We start from the raw sequence: 21088 nt of genomic DNA, 5'->3' as shown, positions 1-21088 counted from the left end.
ACATTTCTATAGCACTGAAAATGCCACCTCGTTTCCAAAGCACAGTTTAGTACAGAGGACTCTCCAGCCGTTTCCCACAGAACACACCACTGCGTCGCACTGGATAACATGAGTGAGGCAGACACAGGCCAACTGAAATCCTACTTTGAGCTTCAGAGGTGTAAGCACCAATAAACATAAATAGAAACCAGAAAGGTCAAGGAGTGTTGGATCTTTGATGAACTCGTGTGGCGTGAAGCAACCGATGCATGTGTGTCTGTCATGGGAAAACGTTCCTGGGAAGAATTAGGGTTTTTGTGTTGCGTTAATGGTTACTGGTTTAAAAAAAAATCTAAAAATATTTGTCAAAAATCAAAATCCCGGGGCGCCTGGGTGGCTTAGTCATTAAGCGTCTGCCTTCGGTTCAGGGCGTGATCCCGGCATTCTGGGATTGAGCCCCGCATCAGGCTCCTCCGCTGGAAGCCTGCTTCTTCCTCTCCCACTCCCCCTGCTTGTGTTCCCTCTCTCGCTGGCTGTCTCTCCGTCAAATAAATAAAATCTTAAAAAACAAAAAAACAAAATCCCAATGAAATCGTTAAGTAAAATTACTTTTATTTTCATAAATAAAAAGATAATTCATTATACAAACAGCACTTTTAGCAGAGTATGTTAGTGTCATTATCTAGCTTAAACTATGAAATGTATGCACAGTTAACACAAAGTTACATCCCTCTACAGCCTTCATGCAACTGCTTTACATCTGTTAGCTTCCAAAAATTTCCAACACCATTTTAGAGAATATGATAAATAACAGGGGATTCTAGTCACAAAGCGTCACTTATGCTGAGTCAACACGATATTTATTACTTGCTCATGTCGAAGTTGCCAATCAATGATTTAAAGAAATACCAGTATTTCCTGCATTTTCCAGAAGCACTGACCGTATGACATGTTTTCATTCCACATATGGTAGTATGATTCACAAAATGTCAATGTGAAAATTTAGTTAACTAGGTTAAGCACTGGTACCCAAGATAAGTAGGTCCTACAGGCCAAGAGCAACAAGCTGGCATCAAGGAGTGCTTCAAGTTTTGTCAGTAAATGGCATACAGCAAACCAATGATTCTGCAGTAGCACACGAAATACATGAAATTTAATTAAAGTATTTTTTCTGTACACAGCAAAATAAAATTAAATGTTCAGTTATTACTCCACTTATTAGAATCTGCAGCTTCAAATATTAAACGTTATACAGTGAGGGGTAATTAGCATTTCCACATATTTTAAAAAAACCCTCACTGATTCTATGTATTTTCAAGAGTGAAAACTATGATGTAATCATTTGTTTGAACACAATATTGATTCAGATAGGCATAATCATTCTTTTTATTTCTTTTAGTAACCTCTACACCTAACATGGGGCTCGAACTCACGACGCTGAGATCAAGAGTCGTTATGTCCTGCCAACCGAGCCAGCTAGGCGCCCCTATTTACTCTTCTCAATGAAATGTTTATTACTATTTTAACACTTTATGCAGATTTACTTATTGCTGTGTGGAATCAATGGTTTATCTAAGCGTTCAGCAGAGGGCCTTGCACATAGTAAACTCCCAATACACACTATTGTTATTTCTATACTAAGTGAACCAATCCGTCACTTAACGATAGGAAAATTAGCTAACACCCCAAAGAATAATCAAAAGATACACCTACAGATGTGTGACTTTTGTTAAAGTATTATGCATCCACTATTTCCCAGGTTTGTGTATATGCTAAACTGTTTCAAATATTATAAGCTATTTGTATACCGTATGCTTGCTCTTTAAGTTTTTGTTATGGCCTTTGGCCCAAAGCAATACAACCTGGATAGGACGTGTGTATTAGAAAACCATATAGAAACAATGCACACTGAAGTCAGGTAACAAAGGCGTTTTACCATAACTACTGTCGCCAAAATGTTGAGTTACCAGTGTAATTCAGGAGAGCCTATCTCGTTTAGGTTTAAAGTTTCTTCTTTACATCATGCAATATCTCACTTCTGCAAAAAAAATCTCCATTCGGTGTTCATTAAGAGCTGCTATAAAGTCCTGTCCTCTAACTAAAAAAACCCATTAGGAAAGGTACTTGTGAAAATCACTAGGTTTACTGAGACTGAAATAAAGTGCAGGGCTACCAGAATAGGAGTATGTGCCTTTTTTTTTAAAGATTTATTTATTTATTTGAGTTATCTCTATGTCCAACATGGGGCTTGAACTCAGAACCCTGAGATCAAGAGTCACGTGCTCCCCTCACTGAGCCAGCCAGGCGCCCCTGGAGTAAATTCTTAAATGGTCTCGAAATACCTATAAACACTGATTTTTGAACAAATTATAGCTTCTTACATATGTAAGGGATTTGTTATGAAGATTTTCTGACCTTCAACGATAAATGACTTTTCTACCAGAAAGATAACAGACTCCGAACGTAACAAGTCTGTGTGACAACACAATGCTGAAGGGGAAACAACTCTCGGTTAAAAACCAACTCTTGTCACTCTTCTGGCATCAAATAAGAGAAAGGAAAATAAACTTTTTGCATGTGAAGATAGAAAAACAGACCTGAAACCACATGATTCGGGCCTATAATATATTAACCAGAAACTTATTACTACCCAGAGTTCGGAGACAAAAACCAACAACCAAATATGCCCTTCAGAGACACAATAAAATCTTTTACATGTTGTCCTGATTAAAAAGGAGCCTGGAAACAAGCATGAAACATCTCTACTACATTAAAAATCAAGAACAAATAAACTGAAGGCAGATTCCCTCCGAATGTACTAAATCATTCTACAGGCTTCAGAGAAAACACTGCAAGAACTAGGAGCGGAAGCTCCATGGTTTGTCTTATCTACTGGTGGAGAAACTCAAAGCGCACACTGATCAGTGTGCGTTAGGAGATGGAGCAGCCCGTGTCCTTCTGAGGTTTGATATCTGGCTCTTTGACAGGCTTCACTTCTTCTGGTTTGGGTTTGGTCTAGGGAGAAAAGAAACACAGTGTTAAACACATAAACCAAGATTTGGAAAACAAACACTAGATCTTTTCCACCTTAGACTTTTAAGAGATGCTGTATTCATTACACAATACTGAGATTAACACAGCTGTTCCAGAAGTTACGTATCAACTCAAGACATAACCAGAAAGCAACATTCCAGTGAAGAGGAGACCCTAGCCGGGTAGGGAAACGTCAAGCCAATGTGCTCTTACTCTTTCTGAGGAGGGAGAAACTGAGTGATGAATCCGTGCAGGAGGAACTCTTAAGTGTGAAAATACCTCATGATAGTAACAGGCTACCTCCTACAGCATTATTTTAGAGGCTGAACAGGATAAAAAGATAGTCATTTTAAGTAATAATGGTTTTAGAATGGGGAGGAAATGATATTTAAAAAATTATATTATGAAATTACATAAAAACATTTCAAGGAAAGAGCTATGGCTGCAAATTAATTCCCATTCCCTTTTTTTCAGAACCCTACTCTTTTGGCAAACAAGCCTCAAATTTTCCACTTAATCTATTTGATTTAGTACACCTAGATGTACTTAGATATAAATGAATAAAAGCGGTCTTATTTTACCCCTGGATGACTTCATGGAATGTTGAAATGAGATCAAATCTTCAAATACCCTGCAGTATGCTAAAGCAAAAACAAAAGTATTGCTCTAGCAATATAAACATGGACAAGCCATGCGTTTGAGACCTCTTCTCCCACACTCTTCTTCAAGGAGGCTCGATAAACTACAGAAAGGCAAGATAACTGTGTTTGAAAACAACCTCGATTATATAGAAAATCAAAAGATAATGAAGGCCTAGAGATCCTATCTCTGAGGGAGTTCAACAACACACATTACACCAAACACGGCAGTCAGCTAATCTAACGTTCAGACAAATGTACAGATCTACTAAGTAGAGAAAAATAGCAAAATGCTCATTCTGAATTCTCCTTTTGAACTTCTGTGAACGAACGGTAGAAAGCCAATCTCGTACACTGTCATCCTTGGGTCTCTTCGTGAGGTCAAATGCGGCCAGTGTGTCTGGTGTCCAGTGCGCACTTGTAGGAGGAAATTCAAAAGGTACAGGCTCTACGAGACCATAATTTGCTTTGAGTTCCAGTTGGGGAGCTTCTGTTGGAATTTTCTGAAAGTAACTGCAAAAAGCAATTTAAACAGCAATTCATTCACTCGTCAACGGCTTGAGTGTCTACTATGTTCAAGGCCCTGTGCGGGAGAGAGACAATTTAATCATGAATAAGACCAGATTCTCCTGCCTCGTGTAGCTTGCATGAGTAGACAAAACAGGAAAACTTGTCAACAACAAAGCATCGTACTCGAACTGTAACAGATGCTGTAAACCGTGAGAACACGAAACAGGGGCAATTAACCCCAATGCTGGGGGGCGGGGGTGGTTCAGGAACGCTTTCCCAAAAGAAGTGACGGAAGTTCTACTAGGCGTGTTTAAGCAAGTAGAAGAGCTCAGTGTGACCAGATGCAGAATATAAGGGGAAGAACGTGAGATAAAAGCGGGGACAAAACTGATTCTCCCGACCTACACAGGTGATGATCGACAGTTCGAACGGTGCTGACTAACCACTGGAAAACTGCTTGACGGGACTAGGCAGGATTGACAGAAAATCCATTTCCCTGCTTTACAAGCAGGTGCAACCAGAGCGAGATGAATATGCGAAGGGAGGAGAGAAGCTATATATAACATATGGGGAAGAAACAGCAGGGAGGCAAAGTTAAGGGAAAATTAAGACACTATAAGTGAGCTATATGTTAATAACTTACGTTTAGTTTTAAAATCTGCTTTTATATATCATCATCAGATGCAGGATAAAGTCAGGTCCAACACAAGGGCACATTATTACCAATTTAAAGAGAAAATTAGAGTTAAACTTAAATGCAATCTGACATAAAATCTTGGGGGTAGAGACTAAAAGAAACTGTGAGATTACGGACACAATATAAATAAACATTATAATTATAAATACATATACTGTATTAATGTTACTAAAATAACACCAAGCTGTACCCACATAAATCCATTTTCTCTCTGACATTTCTCTAGGGTATTCTTCACAAGATTTCCAAGTTTCCTAAAGAATAAGTGTCCTGAAGGTTTGACCGTTGGTCCAGGTCCTTTGGTTTCTCCATATTCTTTGCACAATGCTTCTGCCTTTGCATAAACTGCATGTGAAAGAGATATAAAATCATTTGATTATAATTAATTATTGACTGTACTAAAAAGGCATTGAATCAGAGATAACAGGAACTTTTCGGCTCCTTACCTAATATGACAACAATACCAGTAACAGTGTAAGGGGAGAGGGGGTATTTTCTCCAGATTTTTTGGCTTTTGAAACTTTGTTTCTCTGTCCAATTCGCTCACTCGGTCCTATTCTCTTTCATGAACTCAGCCAAAATCTCTTTTAACTGCTTATTTCCTTTTACGATAAAACATTTGTTTTTAAAAAGGGAGTTAAAATTCTGGCAGGAATACTTACATTTTTCTGCTTCTTGGAGAGACCTGATTGCTTCACCACACTTATCACTAGCCAACAAAGTCTGACCGTGATAACAGTAAGCCTGATAAAGAAACAAATTTTTATTCATTCTCTCTGCAAATGCTGCTTTCTGCTAACATTGTTTTACATATGCATCAGATGAATGAGCGCCTTTGTCCACTGCTAAAGTATCAATGCAACCCCTTACACTTCTTTACTTGAATAAGCTTCCCCCAATCTCTGTTAGTATAAAAAGTGGGATTATGTCAAGTTTTGAGCCAAATTAACCTTCTAACTATGGGCTAGGAGCAAAAAAAAATTTCTGAATAATGAAATCTGTTTTTACAGTTTGGGCACCGCAGATAAAGGAGGGGAAATTGCGGTGCTAAAGCAGAGGGAGAGGGAGGGAGGATTCTAAGGCTAATGACTAAACAGTTGTCAAGAGAAATGTTATCAGCCTGTAGTAGGACATGCCACTCTTCAAATGTCTCTATCAAATGCAGGGACTGTAAATGGTCCAACACTGTACGCCTGAAAACAGATTTTTAAGGTATAAGAAATAAGATATCATCTGGATCCAAAAAAGGTGTTTGATTATCTCTCACGTGATATTCTAACCAAAATACAAGTAAGTTTGTTTGGTGGGTGTAAGCGACTGATAAGTAACTTCTCAAAGAGTGCATATTAATGGTTCTGCGCAGATCCAGGTGACATATTGGGTGGTAAGCCTTAAGATTAGAATCAGTAAATACCTTCTTCAATATACAAGATGAAAGGAGAGAATTCTGGTTAAGTAGGTGGAAGATTCCCGCTTAAAAGTGGGTGTCGCTCAAACAGTAATTCCACCGCTATCACCCAGGTCTACAATTCTTTTTTTTTTTTTTTTAAGATTTTATTTATTTATTCAACAGAGATAGAGACAGCCAGCAAGAGAGGGAACACAAGCAGGGGGAGTGGGAGAGGAAGAAGCAGGCTCATAGCGGAGGAGCCTGATGTGGGGCTCGATCCCAGAACGCCGGGATCACGCCCTGAGCCGAAGGCAGATGCTTAACCGCTGTGCCACCCAGGCGCCCCCCAGTTCTACAATTCTACATCATCTCCTTCCACCCGCTTCAGCTCACAATGGCGGCACTGTCCATGAACATTTACTGAGAGCTGTCTGTTACTATAAAACGCTAGTTAAGAGTCTGACAAGATGACAGACCTAGCACTCAAGGGGCTGGAAAGACAGTAATTTACATTGTTTTTCAGGTTATAAATACTTACATAAGCTGTGTAGAAACACATTTTCAAGTGAAGATATTTTCTCCATTTAGCAGAATATGCAGGCTCCAAACTGGATAAAGTATGATCTAAAGTTACATTTTAAAAAGCAAAATATAATTTCACCCTGATTCACTAGAAGACTTTTAGATTATGTGTTCAGATGCTAAAAGCAGAATGCCATTCAAGTCTAAAACTCGAACATTTACATATCTTCCCAAAAAAACTTTGCTTTAAAGTATTTCCCCATCACTGTATTTTAACTACATAATAAGATTGTTTAAATACATGGTATGTCTTTTGATGGTTAATGTAACAAGATTAAGATAATGATAAAAGTAGAACCTCAAGAAGATACAAATTACATACTGTTATACTGTCTGTTCTCTTAAAACTATATAACATAGCAATGCATAGTGTGGTCACCCAAGTCAGAAACACGGACACTCTCCTTATTGGTCCATCACCACAGCACTGAATCTTGCCTAACACATTTCTCATCTTGCAATTAGAGGGACCTTTCTTAAATTCAAATCCAATCAAGTCAGATTTGCTTCATATCTCTTAATGGGTCGCCATGATCTACCGAATAAAAATCAAACTTCTTAGATAGGCCTACAAACTAATGCAGATCTCACACATGCATACTTTCCTAACCTTCTCTCCTGTCACTCATCCTCTGTTTCAGCTAAGGCATCTGTTTAAAGGTCCCAGGATGTGCGAAGCTCTTTCTTATCTCTGTATGTACTACAGAATGTTCTACTCTTCCCATATGGTAAAGCTTCCTAGCAAACTCGGAACTTCTATTTATATTTCAAAGTAAGGCTCAAACGCTACCTTCCCCTAGACAATCTCCTCTAACATGCCTAGATCCTTTGGTTATTACACTGCTGTAATGACATCTTATTTTATGCTGTAATCATGTGCCTATGTGTTTACCTTCCCCAGACTGTAAATCTGTTGCACAGATCTTTGTATAGCTAGCAACTAAAATTGTAATCATCCCATAAATAGAACCAAATCCTTGTTTCCTAAGTAAGTGAATGAAAAGAATAATAGGCTCATGAGAAGACCTGAGCTCTAGTCCCAACTTCATGCCTGCTAACAGTTAAACTACAGGTTAGTTAGTTCAGTTTAATGACAGAAACTATAAGGTTATTATTAAGATCACAAAAACTTCAAAACTAAAACATCTGTATGGTTATTACATATAACTGGTTAAGAAGGATTGCTCTGTCCTTTCCATGAAAACTTATGTAGCATATTAACTGAACAGTTCTCGTTCTTTTAAACAAGATAATAAAACAACGCAGACATTATTCCAGTTTTGCAAATGATGAAACAACCTTAGAATCTTGTTGTTTTGCTTGTTCCCTATTAAGCCAAGAGTTTAACCTGAAAATCTAAAGACTAAAACTGTCACAAGAGAATTATAAACTCACCAGCTTTCTGATAGAAGTTGGCAGTTTCATACGCCAGCGCTGCAATCAGTCCAGGAGCGTGTTTCAGTTCAATTGCTCGAGCAATTGTTACTATAACCAAAGCACAAGAAAGTGAATGTGTAATTAAGTTGACTTGCATTAGTTACAATAAGAAAAGACAGCCCAACAATCTATTTGGAATTTTAATACTTTGTTAAGAATTTTACACGAAAAGTAAGTTACAGAAATGCAACATAAACCAAAAACACTGAGCTTGCTGGTTCTGATACTGCTTCTTGAAATCACTAGCCAATTACTACTAGCTAATCACAAAAAATTACTACTACAAAACAGCATGTCAGAGGAAAACAAACACTTCCAGGGCCCTGGAATTTAAAATAAAGAAAAACAAAAAGTCTATAAAGTTTCTTTACTGGTTTTACTGGAGTCTTCATTTATTTCCTGCCACTGAAAGGTGAAGATTTAAAGGCAAGCCAAACAGTGGAAGAGAAAAAAGAAAGAGCAAGGTAGAGAGGGAAAAGAGGAGTTACAGAATTAATCTGATGTTGTCAGAAATGGCAGGACATCAAAATCCTCCTTAAAAGAGCCATTAAACTGCAAGGCCTTTTCCTGCTAACTATCCATGAAGGCAAATGCTGAAGGTGAAGTTGTTCCTCACTATAAAGTTCTCAAATGCAAGACTCAAATCCAGTTAATTCTGATTTTTTAAAAAAAATTAGATACTAATAGAAATTTCTTTTAAAAAAAAAATCTTACAATATTTAGGATACCTTCTTGAGCTTCCGCCTGACACTGGACAACATAAGCTTCTAGTAGTCGTGCCTCTAAATCCCTCCCCTTTTCTGCAGGTGTAATAAGCTTTGGGATATGACTTTCCTGAGAAAGAAAGAAAAACAACAAAGAAGTCACATTTTATTTTAACCCAGGTGTCAGAGATGAACAAAATGGAAGTTATGAGACATTCAATTTGGGGATTTATCAGAAATTCAGGGGGTGCCTGGCTGGCTCAGCCAGTAGAGCCTCTTGATCTCAGGGTTGTTTAAGTTCAAGCCCCACCTTGGGTGTAGGATGACTTAAAAATAAAATCTTGGGGTACCTGGATGGCGCAGTCAGTTAAATGTATGACTTTTGGTTTCAGCTCTGGTTGTGATCTCAGAGTCCTGAGATCGAGCCCCTGTCGGGCTCCGTGGCTCAGCATGGAGTCTGCTTGGGTTTCTCTCTCCCTCTGCCCCTCCCCTCCCCTGCTCTCTCTCTCTCTTTCTCTCAAAAAAATAAATATTAAAAACAGATAAATAAAATTAAAATTAAAAATAATAAAAGCTTTTTTAAAAGTCTTTAAGAAAAAAAAATCCTAAACAACAAAAGAATTCAGGACACCAAAGCTGTGTAAAAAGGAGTGATACTAAGCTTCTAGAGAACTAAATCTCCAGTACACTAAAATTTTTAAAGCTTCTCATCTGCATTTGCAAAACTTGTGTCAAAATGGATAGCTTCGATATGCAAGCTATATTTTCATCTTAGAAAACATCTGAAACAGTAACCGAAGTTCTCTTTTGCATGACACCTAGAATTATTCACTCATATTAATAACTGTAGAGTAGAAAGAGGTCTACAATTCTGTAGGTAACTCAGGATCACAGGTTTTTAATCACTGTAAAAGCATCTTATTTTATCATGAGAAAATTCATCATTGGCCTCTGGAAGGTGTTCAGTAAATAGCAGTTTAATTAGGATGAGGTGGGGGTAATCCTGATTGCTAAATACATCAGTCTTTCTCCGAATTTCCATCACTGGAAATTTAATATAATTAGTGCATACTGATTGCCCCTCTAGAGTTTTCACGGAGATACAGAGAATACACTCAGAAGTTCAGTTTTGCAGAATCAGGATTTATCCTGGCAACTGCCACAGACAGCAATGAGAAATGGTAAGAACCGTCAATTTTCATGCTTTGCTTCCTATCTTTACTGAAAGGATACAAAAAATAACCAGTGAATTACAACTTGAATTTTTTAATTATAAAATTCACTGATGATTTTCTAAAATGAAGACATTTGATATTCTGTAATTGCTGCAATCATCAATAAAATAGTCTATGTAAGAAAAATAACCTATACTAGGATCTTTTTACAAAGTGAAATAATTCCTTCCCCACCCCCCAAAGAAAGAAAAATTATTCAAGAATTAACGCATTAGGAATGTATTTTATTGTTATATTTTACCTTTAAATGTTTAAAAATCCCCGCTGCAATTTTTAGGCTTCGATGGACTTCTTTTGCTTCATCTTCCGTTATGCTTAAAGATAGTGGTTACATTAGTTAGAGGATGAATCCTGTTTCTTGTACTAAAACCAACAACTAATGCATTATCAGAAAATCAAATTAGTCATTTGTATTTCTCACCACTAGTTTTCTCCCTTTTAAAAAAATCTGACACTTAGAAACAAACGCACATGGAAAATATCCACAGAAGACACTACAAATGAAAAAAAGAGAGACCCTGTCTATAGGTTGGGACAAAGGCTTGTTGCTGGGACTTCCAGATAATCTTCTGTGCATTAAACAAGTGCCAAATAGTCTACACTTAATGTATGCACACACTTAAAAAAAATACATATATAATATTCGCTATTCTACTCTTGTTTTAATCATCTAAGTACTTTAGAGGTAATTTTACATCAGCACATATAATTGAACTTTATTTTATTTATTTTTTTAAGACTTTATTTTTGAGTAATCTCTACACCCAACGTGGGGCTCGAACTCACAACTCTGAGATCAAGAGTCGCATGCTCCATGGACTGAGCCATTGGGCGCCCCTCCACTTTATGTCTAAATGACTGCATATTCTATGCATGACCAGATGCACCACAGCTGTCGGCTGCCAGGTTCACATTGCTAACGCCCATTTTTACTATTATAAAAATTGCATCTTATCTCATTTCGCAATTCTTGAATCCTTCAAAACATCTTTCACATCTTTGTATTTCTTTTCTTTGAGTTGCCTGTTTATGTCCTTTGCTTATTTTCAAATGATTTGTTGGTCTTTTCCTTTCCTTTTCCATTATAAAAACAATCTGTCATATGCATCACAATTTTTTTGACTGTCACTTGTTTTTTAACTTTGTTTATGGTACTTTTATGCAGTCAAATATTCTATTTTTTCCTTTGCTAGGTTTGGGGTTTTATTTAGAAAGACATTCCTCATGACAAGATTAATTTTTCCCCCCTTTAACACTGGGCTCCATAATTGATACTTAAAACACTCCTACTACGAGGCAACCTTTCACTTTACAGAAGTGGTATTTTTTATCAATAGCCCAGACTTTTTAATAGTAAATCTCCATATATTTGAAAAATAACACATACGTATACAACCCTCCCCTTTAGACTTACTTTTCTTTTCCAGCCAGTCTTGAAGCATATTTGGTATACCATAACGCTACATTAAATCCCATGGAAATTAATTCAAAAACGGCATCCTGCTGGGCACTAGAATTATAAACGTGGGGGTCATTAAGTTCTGTCAATTACTGAGACATTGCTCTAAGAAGCCCACTGCACATCCAACTCAAAAGTATAAAAGGACTACATGCGAACTGGAAATATGAAGAAAACAGTCCTTGTGTTCAATGACTAAAAATAATGGCCCATAATAGTAAACATAAGAATAGTAGGTTCTCAAAGCTTACTGTACATAGACTAGCTTTAAGAATACAAATTATGGGGACTCAACTCCAGAGAATCAGAAAGTCCAGGAGGGGCCCAGACTCTATATTTTTAATTAAGTACCCAGTTGATTCTGGAGTGGGTGGTTCTTATACCAATTTAAAAACAACGGCATTCAGAAGAGAGATTGTTTCAGGCTAGAATGATTCAAGAAGGTTTAATGGCAGACACAGTCTCTGAATTAGGCCTTGAGAGATGGCCAGGAGAGAGGCAGAAGGATACACCAGGTAAGGGAACGATGCTGTTAAAGCACAAGAAAACATTTTTTCTGCGAGTAGTGACCCAACTAGCATGATACAGCACACAGTTTGTAGAAAGAAATCGAGGTCAAAAAGCTAAGCTGACGTGAAACTGGTAGACTCTGACTGCCACGCCAGTCAGTATGCATACCACAAAGAAAAAGGTCTTACACACATCTTACTTGTTTTCTTCAGATTCTATTACTAGATATGACACCAAGAGGATGACAAGAACTTATGTAGCAAATAAGGTAATACTAATTTTTAATCATTCCTGTTTTGATAAGAACCTGAAAAATTTTTTATATATTATCTCATTTATCTGAAACGATGAAGAGAACAGAAATAATATCCTTATTTTATACACATAATACAGAAAAATTACCCAAAGGGAAGAAACTAGAATCATGGTCCCACTTTGTATTTTTTAAAGATTTATTTGAGAGAGAGGGTACGAGCAGGCACACACATTTGCGGGGGGAGGGGCAGGGGAGAGGGAAGGAGAATCTCAAGCAGACTCCCCGCTGAGCGGTGGAGCCCAAAGCAGGGCTTGATTTCATGACCCTGAGATCACAACCTGAGCCAAAATCAAGAGCTGGATGCTAACTGCCTAAGCCACCCAGGTGCCCCTCCACTCTGCATTTTTTATTTAACTGCTGCCTCAAAAAAGGAATGGAGACAGGGAAACTTTTTAGACTAAAAAAAAAGGAGGGGTGTTATAAAACATTCACAATTCAAAGATAACTTACATACTATCATGTTTAATATGTTATAATACATAAAAATATGAGTTATGTATTTCTTTAATGGAATGCTTCACAAATTTGGGTATCATCCTACCAAAAGGGGCCCTGCTAATCTCTCTACTGTTCCAATTTTAGTAATGTGCTGCCCAAGCGAGCACTAAACAAACTTAAAATGTTTTACCCCACTGAAAAAAACTGTAACACATAGTTTAAAAGTTTATTCTTGGGATGCCTGGTGGCTCAGGAAGATAAGCATCTGCCTTCGGCTCTGGTCATGATCCCAGGGTCCTAGGATCAAGCCCGACGACGGGCTCCTTGCTCAGCGGGGAGCCTGCTTCTCCCCCTGCTTTGTGAGTGCTCTCTGACAAATAAATAAATAAAATCTTTAAAAAAAAAAGTTTATTCTTTTCAGCATTGAGAACTTTCAAATGAATTACAACTGGTAATCCCTAGGCATATCTAATTTATAAGTTTACCTTTAAATAATAAGATAGTTTTGCTAATTTATATTAAGTCTCATTAACTGTCTCCCTTCTTATCCTTCATTTATTTCAGTCTGCCTTGTTCCCAAACACTCCATTTCTACTGTACCACATCTCAGTAGTCAGAATATATATAGCTGAAAAAACATTTTTCAGAACAGATATATTCACAGCATATTTTCTACTGAATAAACAGCAATCAAAGATAAGCAACTTAAAAATCTCAGATGTAGAGAATATTGGGTATCATTCCTTAAGGCCTTCATCACCTAATTTTTCACTGTCTCATAAAATTCGTGGAAAAAAGCTGTCACAAGGAATCAAAATTTGGCATGGTGGAGAAAAGTGCCAAATGTATGTAACGCAAAACATTTTAGAATCTGCCAAAGTTTTGTTATGTAATAACGATAGAGGTTTGACTCTAAAAAACGTCTTTTTGAAGATTTTTTTTTTTTAATTTATTTATTTGACAGAGATAGAGACAGCCAGAGAGAGAGGGAACACAAGCAGGGGAAGTGGGAGAGGAAGAAGCAGGCTCACAGCAGAGGAGCCTGATGTGGGGCCCGATCCCAGAACACCGGGATCACGCCCTGAGCCGAAGGCAGATGCTTAACCGCTGTGCCACCCAGGCGCCCCTAAAAAACGTCTTTTTGAAGAAAAACATTCTTTAATTTTAGAAGTACAAAGGGGTCACATAAAAAAAGACATAAAACAAGGACTTGGAAAACTAGTATCCCAGAATATTAAAACTTGGAAAGAATCCACAGTCCTCCAACTTCCTACCAAATTTATGAATTCTACATACAATATTGCCAAGGAAGGAAGGAAACTAACAATTTACTAAATATCTATTACACACCTGGAGTTACTTGAGTCACTTACCACAAATTTGCCTATTTTGTTCCTCACACAAGCCCTGTATCTGTAACCCCAACCCAGAGTTGAAGCAGGTGTTCACACAGAGACCTGAGATTGCACCTGAATATGTAGGAATCCAAAGTCCACACTCTTTCCACTGCAATGCCTGCCTTGGGTCTCTCAGCGAGCTCCACTTCCTTCCCTTCTGACTTTATACAACTTTTTACAGCAAACTGAGATCCGGATACATGGTCATTTAAATAATACAATGGTGCTTAAAAAAAAAAATTCAATAAAAATTTAGCACCATTATGATGTTTCCTGTTGTAACTAGACCTCTTCTGATTAGTTTCAAGTAAGTGATAAGAAAGTTCTGAGGAGAAATTTTTAAAAGAGCATAGTGAAGAGAAATTAGAAAGAAAATAAAACTATGACTCAAAAAAGTATGGAGCTGGGATGGACCTGGGGACAAAGAGAAAGAGACTGACCAAAGACATCTGAACTATCTATCAGAAAAGAAAACTAGGTGAAAAACAAAATTTTGCTCTCCTCGAAGGCAGGCAAAGACTAAAAGATAGATTTGGATTCCAAATTCCCAAACTGTTCTTTGGGTGTTATTATAAAGCCAAGAGTGTTTAAGTCTGGTTAACATTTGTATTGATTATCTCAAAAACAGATTTGGTCCAGAAGAAACAAATTATATTTTTCTTAATAGAATGTATTAAGAGTTTAGGTCAAATGTTTTTAACTAATTACCTAATACGAGAAAATGCTGATTGGATCTATGTTCTGTTTCTTCAAATACAGAGGCCACGGGTTAACCACTGGCTAACTAGTTATAAAAATGGCTTCCATTTAGTACTCCTCTTATCTTTAGCTTGCTTACCTTGGAACCTGTCCTTGCAATGTATCAGTCCACTTGAAATTTTGAATATATCGTAACTTGCTTTCTTGGGTAGACTCATCCGATGAATTTATGAAGCCTGTAAAAAGGTAGAGCATTTCGGTTTTAGAAGAAATAACAGGAATTCTGTTTAGAAATTTTTTCAGATAATGACTTATCCAGATACCTGAAGAAAACTCCTAGCTCCTCTCTCCCCTTCTATACCTCATACCTTCTTCTAAGGTAACATAATATGAAATATGGACCCACTCAATTTTCAAAATGTTAGAAGGACCAATGCCACCCTGACATTCTCACGTTTCTGAAACTCAAATATATCAAAGAATACAGACTAGAAGACTAAACTATTCAAATCTGTAAAGCCTAAGAATTAAATGTGAATTTCTGCAAAGCTGTTTTTTAAAAACTCTGAAGTGCCCACAAATAACTAACCTTGTAAAAGTGAAAAATAGGAATCTGATGCATTCTTCATCATTTCTGGATTACAGCTCAAATCGGTGAAGAGTTCAAGCAGTCGTGCTCTGGATGCTCTCAAGTCACTTATATGAGACAGAAACAGTAAAATTAAGTAAGGTGCGTTATGATGAATCTATGTAAAAGTACCTTAAAAGTTTCCATTGTAAAAAGCTTTAAAATAACACCTCCTCTAGGGTATCACTAAGACTACACAGGAATAAACTTAATTAGGACTAACACTTGGGGTAAATGAAATTTCTAATAATAACTGTTTTATAAGTTGTACCAAAATAAACTCAGTCCAATCTAAAGGGCTAATCGTGGATACAATTACGTAATAACAATATACAGCAAGTTTCAATTTTAAAAAATCAAATTAACACAAGCATGTGAGATGGGAGAAAGGAATCAAGAATGAGTAAATTAAACAGACCAGTTCACAATAAAAGTTTTCTGAAAAATGGAAATTTAACACGCTTATGCAGTTTTAGTATCGCCTTAAAATTTCAAAACTTGACATTATATCAATATATTTTATTAAGTAGGAAACCCTATTTTTAAATTGCTTCCTATAAGTCAACAAACACATCCAGAGTGTGTGAGAACACGTGGCCATAGTCATTTTAAAAGTGCTCCCTGGTCTCCATTCTCCTTTACTTCTCTGCAGGAATAAATGTTGCAGATCCACCATTTCCTTCTTGAAATTCTCTTCACCTTCTATTCCACTAACACTAAAATTTCCAGGATCTCCACTTATCTCTAAAAGTTCCTTAAAATGTTCAGTCTTTGGCTTTCCACCTTTCTCTTTTGCAGTCTTAATAACTTCACATCTGATCTGATACCTACATCATCAGCTCTAACTTAGGTTCCAGTTCCACATATAATTTCAGAAGGCAACTTGCTTAATGAAGGTTCAGAAATCATATTGCAGGGACAATGACTGAAGACACTTGCATGTAAATGACTAATGAAAGACTACACTTCAATTGTTAGCACTGAGAGACTAGGGACTACATATCCATAACTTAGTAGCTGCCTAGGGTAAAGCACATACTCAAAGTTCTTTGCTGAATGAAAGAATACTAACATTTCAAATATTTTAAGATTTTTTTTTTTTTTTTTTTTTTAAGATTTTATTTATTTGACAGAGAGACAGCCAGCGAGAGAGGGAACACAAGCAGGGGGAGTGGGAGAGGAAGAAGCAGGCTCATAGCAGAAGAGCCTGATGTGGGGCTCGATCCCATAACGCCGGGATCACGCCCTGAGCCGAAGGCAGATGCTTAACCGCTGTGCCACCCAGGCGCCCCTCAAATATTTTAAGATTTACAAGGCCTATAATGTAGCAGTGATGTTTAGAAGAAAGTGCGCACTTTAGAAAAAGTGCACATTTAATTTTAAACGGTCTGGATGGAATGTTTACTCACTGGTACAAGTTCCATGAAGGCTTATTCCAAGAAAGTACATACCAACAATTACATACAGATGACCAGAAATGGGATGGGCTACCTTATGAATTTGCCATTGTTGAGTTTTTTTTGTTTTGTTTTTTGTGTTTTTTTGGTTGTTGTTGAGTTATTTAACTAGAAGCTAGACAAGAGTAATTCTGGGACCAGAAAAAAAGTTGAATTCTTAAGGCCTATTCTAGGCTCAAATAGTTTGCTAGCTATTTCTGGATAGGCACTCAATCATCTGCAACCCAATTGTATAAAGTTATATTCACCTTAAAATTATAGAATTTCAGAAAAAAAAATGTATCTTTACAGATGAATAATTAGACCCAAAGAAGTTAAGAGACTTCCCCAATGCTACAGATGAAACAATTAAGCCAGGACCAACCTCTAGGAGTGTAAGATCAGGGGTTGGCAAACGACAACCTATAACTTGTTTTTGTGTGGCCCACAGCTTATTTTTGTAAAAATGGACAAAGAAGAATATGCAACAGCAATTGTATATAGCCCCACAAAGCTTAAAATGTTTACTACTCAGCTCTTCACAGAAAAAGTCTGATGACCTCTGATCTAGATAAAGATGCCAGTTTTCCGATCGTTTGCCCCAATTACTTCTACAAAAAGCAGCAATGCTCTCAATGTTCCATTACTGGTACCATCAACGTCTTGATCATCTAGGTTGCTTTTTCATGTAGAATGAATCCTTTTCAACTTCCCAGAACAAAAACTCTGACCAATTGATTCCTCCTTTGAGATATCTCTTGCATATACAGCTCTTTTGTTCCAAACTGCTCTACTCACTACCCCTAATGGTTTTCCTGACAGAAATGATTTTCCCCTATGACTTCTTATAATCTTCTAAATCAAGTATTAGCAAACCTTTTCCACAAAGAGCATGAAAGTAAATATTTTAGGTTTTGTGGTTCATAAAGTCATTACTGCACTCTGCTGTTGTAGAGGAAAGCAGCCAAAGGCAGCCAGAGACAATATATAAATAAATGGGGTGAGGTGACATGGCTGTGTTCTAACAAAACTTTATTTATAAAAACGGGCACTGGGCCAAATCTGCAGGACAGTTTGCCAACCCCTGAACTGAGCCATACAATTTATTTAAACTCCAACTCAACTCCTTTCTCCTATATGAACTCTAAAGCCTATTCCAGGTTATTGGGATCTCTCCCTGCTCAGAACTCCATGAATTTACTATGTGGCTAATTAACAATATCCATGTTCAGCTTTGTGAAGTCTCTTGTACTGTTATAATATATAGCTTAACTCTTTTATTGTGATTGTTTTAGCTTCTCTGGGACTTACTGATCTAAAATTAAGGACTGAAGCCTAGATGACTGCCAAAGTTTAAATAATCTATTATTTCACTCTTCACAGGTCCTTTGTAAGTTTATAAAGAGTCTAAGGGTTGGGCAATGTGTTACATACTTCTGTATTGCCTATTGAAACCTAAAGAAGCACCTTGTATCCTAAAGTGGCTCTATCAGTACTTACTGAGATTTATGACGAAAACTAACCTGCAAATTTTTGAAGCAGCAGGGCCAGCGGCTACACCATAGTAGTTAAAAGCGACAGGAGCTGTGGCTTTTAATGGGTTCCTATGAAACCAATGTGTCATTTTCTCCAGCTCTTTCCTATAAACATAAAAGGAAATATATCAAAAATAAAAACGAAACATTTAACAACATAAATAGTATAAAAATAATTAAAAGTTTACTGAGGATATATGTATATATTTTTAAAGTATATATATATACACACATATATATGAGACATACATAGGTACAAATAATGACCCTTATTTAGAATGCTAAGGTTACTTGAAATAAACAGATTTTAAATTAACTGTATTTCCAACGCAATACTGCTGATGCCAATTAATTGGTTACGGCATGTGTTTCTACACTAAATATACTTTCCACAAAATAGTAATAAGAATCAGAATTTTCACGAATAAAAAAACACAATACTTGATCAATAATTGCTATCCTATAAACCCAAAATATTTTAAAAACTACCTATGTGAAATGCCAACTTAAAAAAGTCCCAAGGGCGCCTGGGTGGCTCAGATGGTTAAGTGTACAACTCTTGGTTTCCACTCAGGTCATGATCTCAGGATGCTAAGATCCAGCCCAGAGTTGGGCTCTGCATTGAAAGTGGAGCCTGCTTAGGATTCTCTCTCTCCCTTCCCCTCCCTCTGCCCCTCCCCCTGCACACACTCTCTCTCAAATAAATAAATCTTAAAAAAAAAAATTAAGTTCCACTCCTTTTTGGTTAAAAAAAAAAAAAAAAAAGCAGGTCACTTGCCTAATAGTCCTTGGTTAGATAATGCAAATACAGGAAGGCCCAGTGCAACACTTACATGTGGCAATTAGATTCCGGGAAATCATAGTCAAGAAAACCTGATAAGGTTTAATTAACTTAAAGGCATTATACAATGTTGTTGACCGACTTTTCTTACTAAGGAGGGGAAAAAAAAACAACCACCATGGGCTGCACCTCCTCAAGTTTCATAGGAATATTTACCTATTCCCGACAAAACCGATTGGGGAGAGCACCAGATATTCAAATGCACTGTATACTCAATGAAAAACTGAGCAAGTTCACTCAGGGCTCAAAACACTTAACGAGTTCTTTTAAGAATATATATAATCTTCTAAATATCCATGTAAACCAACTTTATAACATAAGTAAATTAATACATCGTGTACGTGCATATAAATCAAGCCTTCTGAAATAATGGCACACCATACACTTGATTTGGGGACAGCAAATTTTCTACAAATACCCTTTCCAGGCGGATTTCCACTTCCTGGATGAAAATGTCTGCAGTTCTGTGTATTTTGACTTCAGGAACTAAGACGGTAAGTACTGTACTCTCCGCCCCGGCCCCATCTTGCCCCTTTCTGAGACGTGCCATTCCTGTTTTCAGGAATTCGGAGGGTGGAGAGAACAGCGACACACCCACCCGCAGATGCTAGGGTGCCCCCAGAGCCACCAGCACAACGGTCGCATCGAAGCTGCCACCTCCTCTGCCTCCGACTATTGAAAGGTGCCCCCACTCGCGAGGCCCCGGGTCCCCCAGAAACCTACCTGAAAGCCACCCCCGAGCTCGGAGCGCCCACTTCCTGTTTACCACCCAGCCTCTTCCTCCCGAGCCCCGACCCCTGGAGGCGGCGCGCGGCGACCTTGCGCAGGCGCCAACCCTAGGAGCCCCTTATCCGAACAGGCATTTTCGTGGAAAGCCGATACTCTCCACCCGGGAGAGACAGGCAGACGACGGCAGAACAAACCTCCACTTAGCTTGTACCATCCCCGGTTGCCAGTGGAGACAGGGCAAGGGGATACGGCGAGCCTAGCTGTTAATACGATCGATTCGCGGGGCCAACATGCATTTTCTTTCTTTTGTTTGTTTCAAGGCATTAGAAGGAGACTTTTTTGGACCACTATCCAGGAGTCCATGGAGACTAAAACGCGTGTAAAAGGAGGGGGTGGCCCAATCGCTTGGGACTCCGGGATAACGCCAGGGGTAGGGGTGTTACGGGGAAACGCCCATTCTCATGACAAACTTACCGGATTTCTCGGAAATCTGTGCAGCACTTCTCCTGAGGGAAGAAAGGGAATGTCCGAGTCCGCAAACGAGAAAGGGAGGTAGGCGGAGAGCCAGGGCTGCCGAACCAGAGCGACGAGCAACCAGGCCTGCGCCGCGCCGGGGTCACGTGGCCCGGGCCGCCATTACAGCTACCGAGGCGGCAGTACGCGCCTCTTAGGGGCGGAGAGGCCGCGTGTCGCGCCCCCTCGGAACGCTCCGTTCCTCGGCCCTGTCCTAGCTACTCTTCCCCAGTCTTTAATCGTGAGCTGCAGTCTCTTCCCCTGAGAGGAAGAGAGGACGCGGCCGGGCCTCCCAAGCCAAGGAAGAAGGCCTCAATAGTGATGGCCGCCCTTGCGGGAGCGGGGCGGCCTCAACCTAACGCGGGGCGGGGCCTCGGGGGCG

The 21088-nt window shown here is 38.3% G+C and overlaps 1 protein-coding gene across 5 annotated transcripts; it reads right to left on the bottom strand.

Annotated features, from left to right (window-relative positions):
* Window positions 1–571: 571 nt before the first annotated feature.
* Window positions 572–21063, bottom strand: BROX (BRO1 domain and CAAX motif containing). 5 transcript variants are annotated; one of them, XM_026517284.4, is made up of 13 exons: window positions 20668–21063; window positions 18612–18728; window positions 15614–15720; window positions 15164–15260; window positions 11620–11715; window positions 10447–10519; window positions 8995–9100; window positions 8225–8314; window positions 6786–6871; window positions 5520–5601; window positions 5052–5202; window positions 4004–4163; window positions 572–2994 (listed from the first exon to the last, which is right to left on the bottom strand). In XM_026517284.4, exons 2-13 carry the CDS (start codon window positions 18710–18712, stop codon window positions 2911–2913), a joined length of 1233 nt encoding a protein of 410 aa, XP_026373069.1. In that variant the 5' UTR covers window positions 18713–18728; window positions 20668–21063; the 3' UTR covers window positions 572–2910. The 5 variants fall into 5 exon arrangements, with proteins under 5 accessions (XP_026373069.1, XP_026373070.1, XP_044246576.1 ...); XM_026517285.4 differs by lacking the exon at window positions 20668–21063 and adding an exon at window positions 20188–20316; XM_044390641.3 differs by lacking the exon at window positions 4004–4163 and having other exon boundaries at window positions 20668–21058.
* Window positions 21064–21088: the final 25 nt, after the last annotated feature.

The sequence above is a fragment of the Ursus arctos genome, unplaced genomic scaffold (genome assembly GCF_023065955.2).
Source record: "Ursus arctos isolate Adak ecotype North America unplaced genomic scaffold, UrsArc2.0 scaffold_2, whole genome shotgun sequence".
Lineage (NCBI taxonomy): Eukaryota > Metazoa > Chordata > Mammalia > Carnivora > Ursidae > Ursus > Ursus arctos.
The sequence above is the reverse complement of the archived record's forward strand: the minus strand, read 5'-3'. Positions and strand labels throughout refer to the sequence as shown.

What these genes read in the sequence shown, in the direction of transcription:
- BROX (XM_057315414.1), bottom strand. Translation starts at nt 18,712, where the DNA reads ATGACACATTGGTTTCATAGGAACCCATTAAAAGCCACAGCTCCTGTC. An exon ending in CTATTTTTCACTTTTACAAG is followed by an intron (nt 15,261 to 15,613) that starts GTTAGTTATTTG and finishes ACCTTTTTACAG; the next exon opens with GCTTCATAAATTCATCGGAT. An exon ending in TCAGGCGGAAGCTCAAGAAG is followed by an intron (nt 8,315 to 8,994) that starts GTATCCTAAATA and finishes CTTTGGTTATAG; the next exon opens with TAACAATTGCTCGAGCAATT.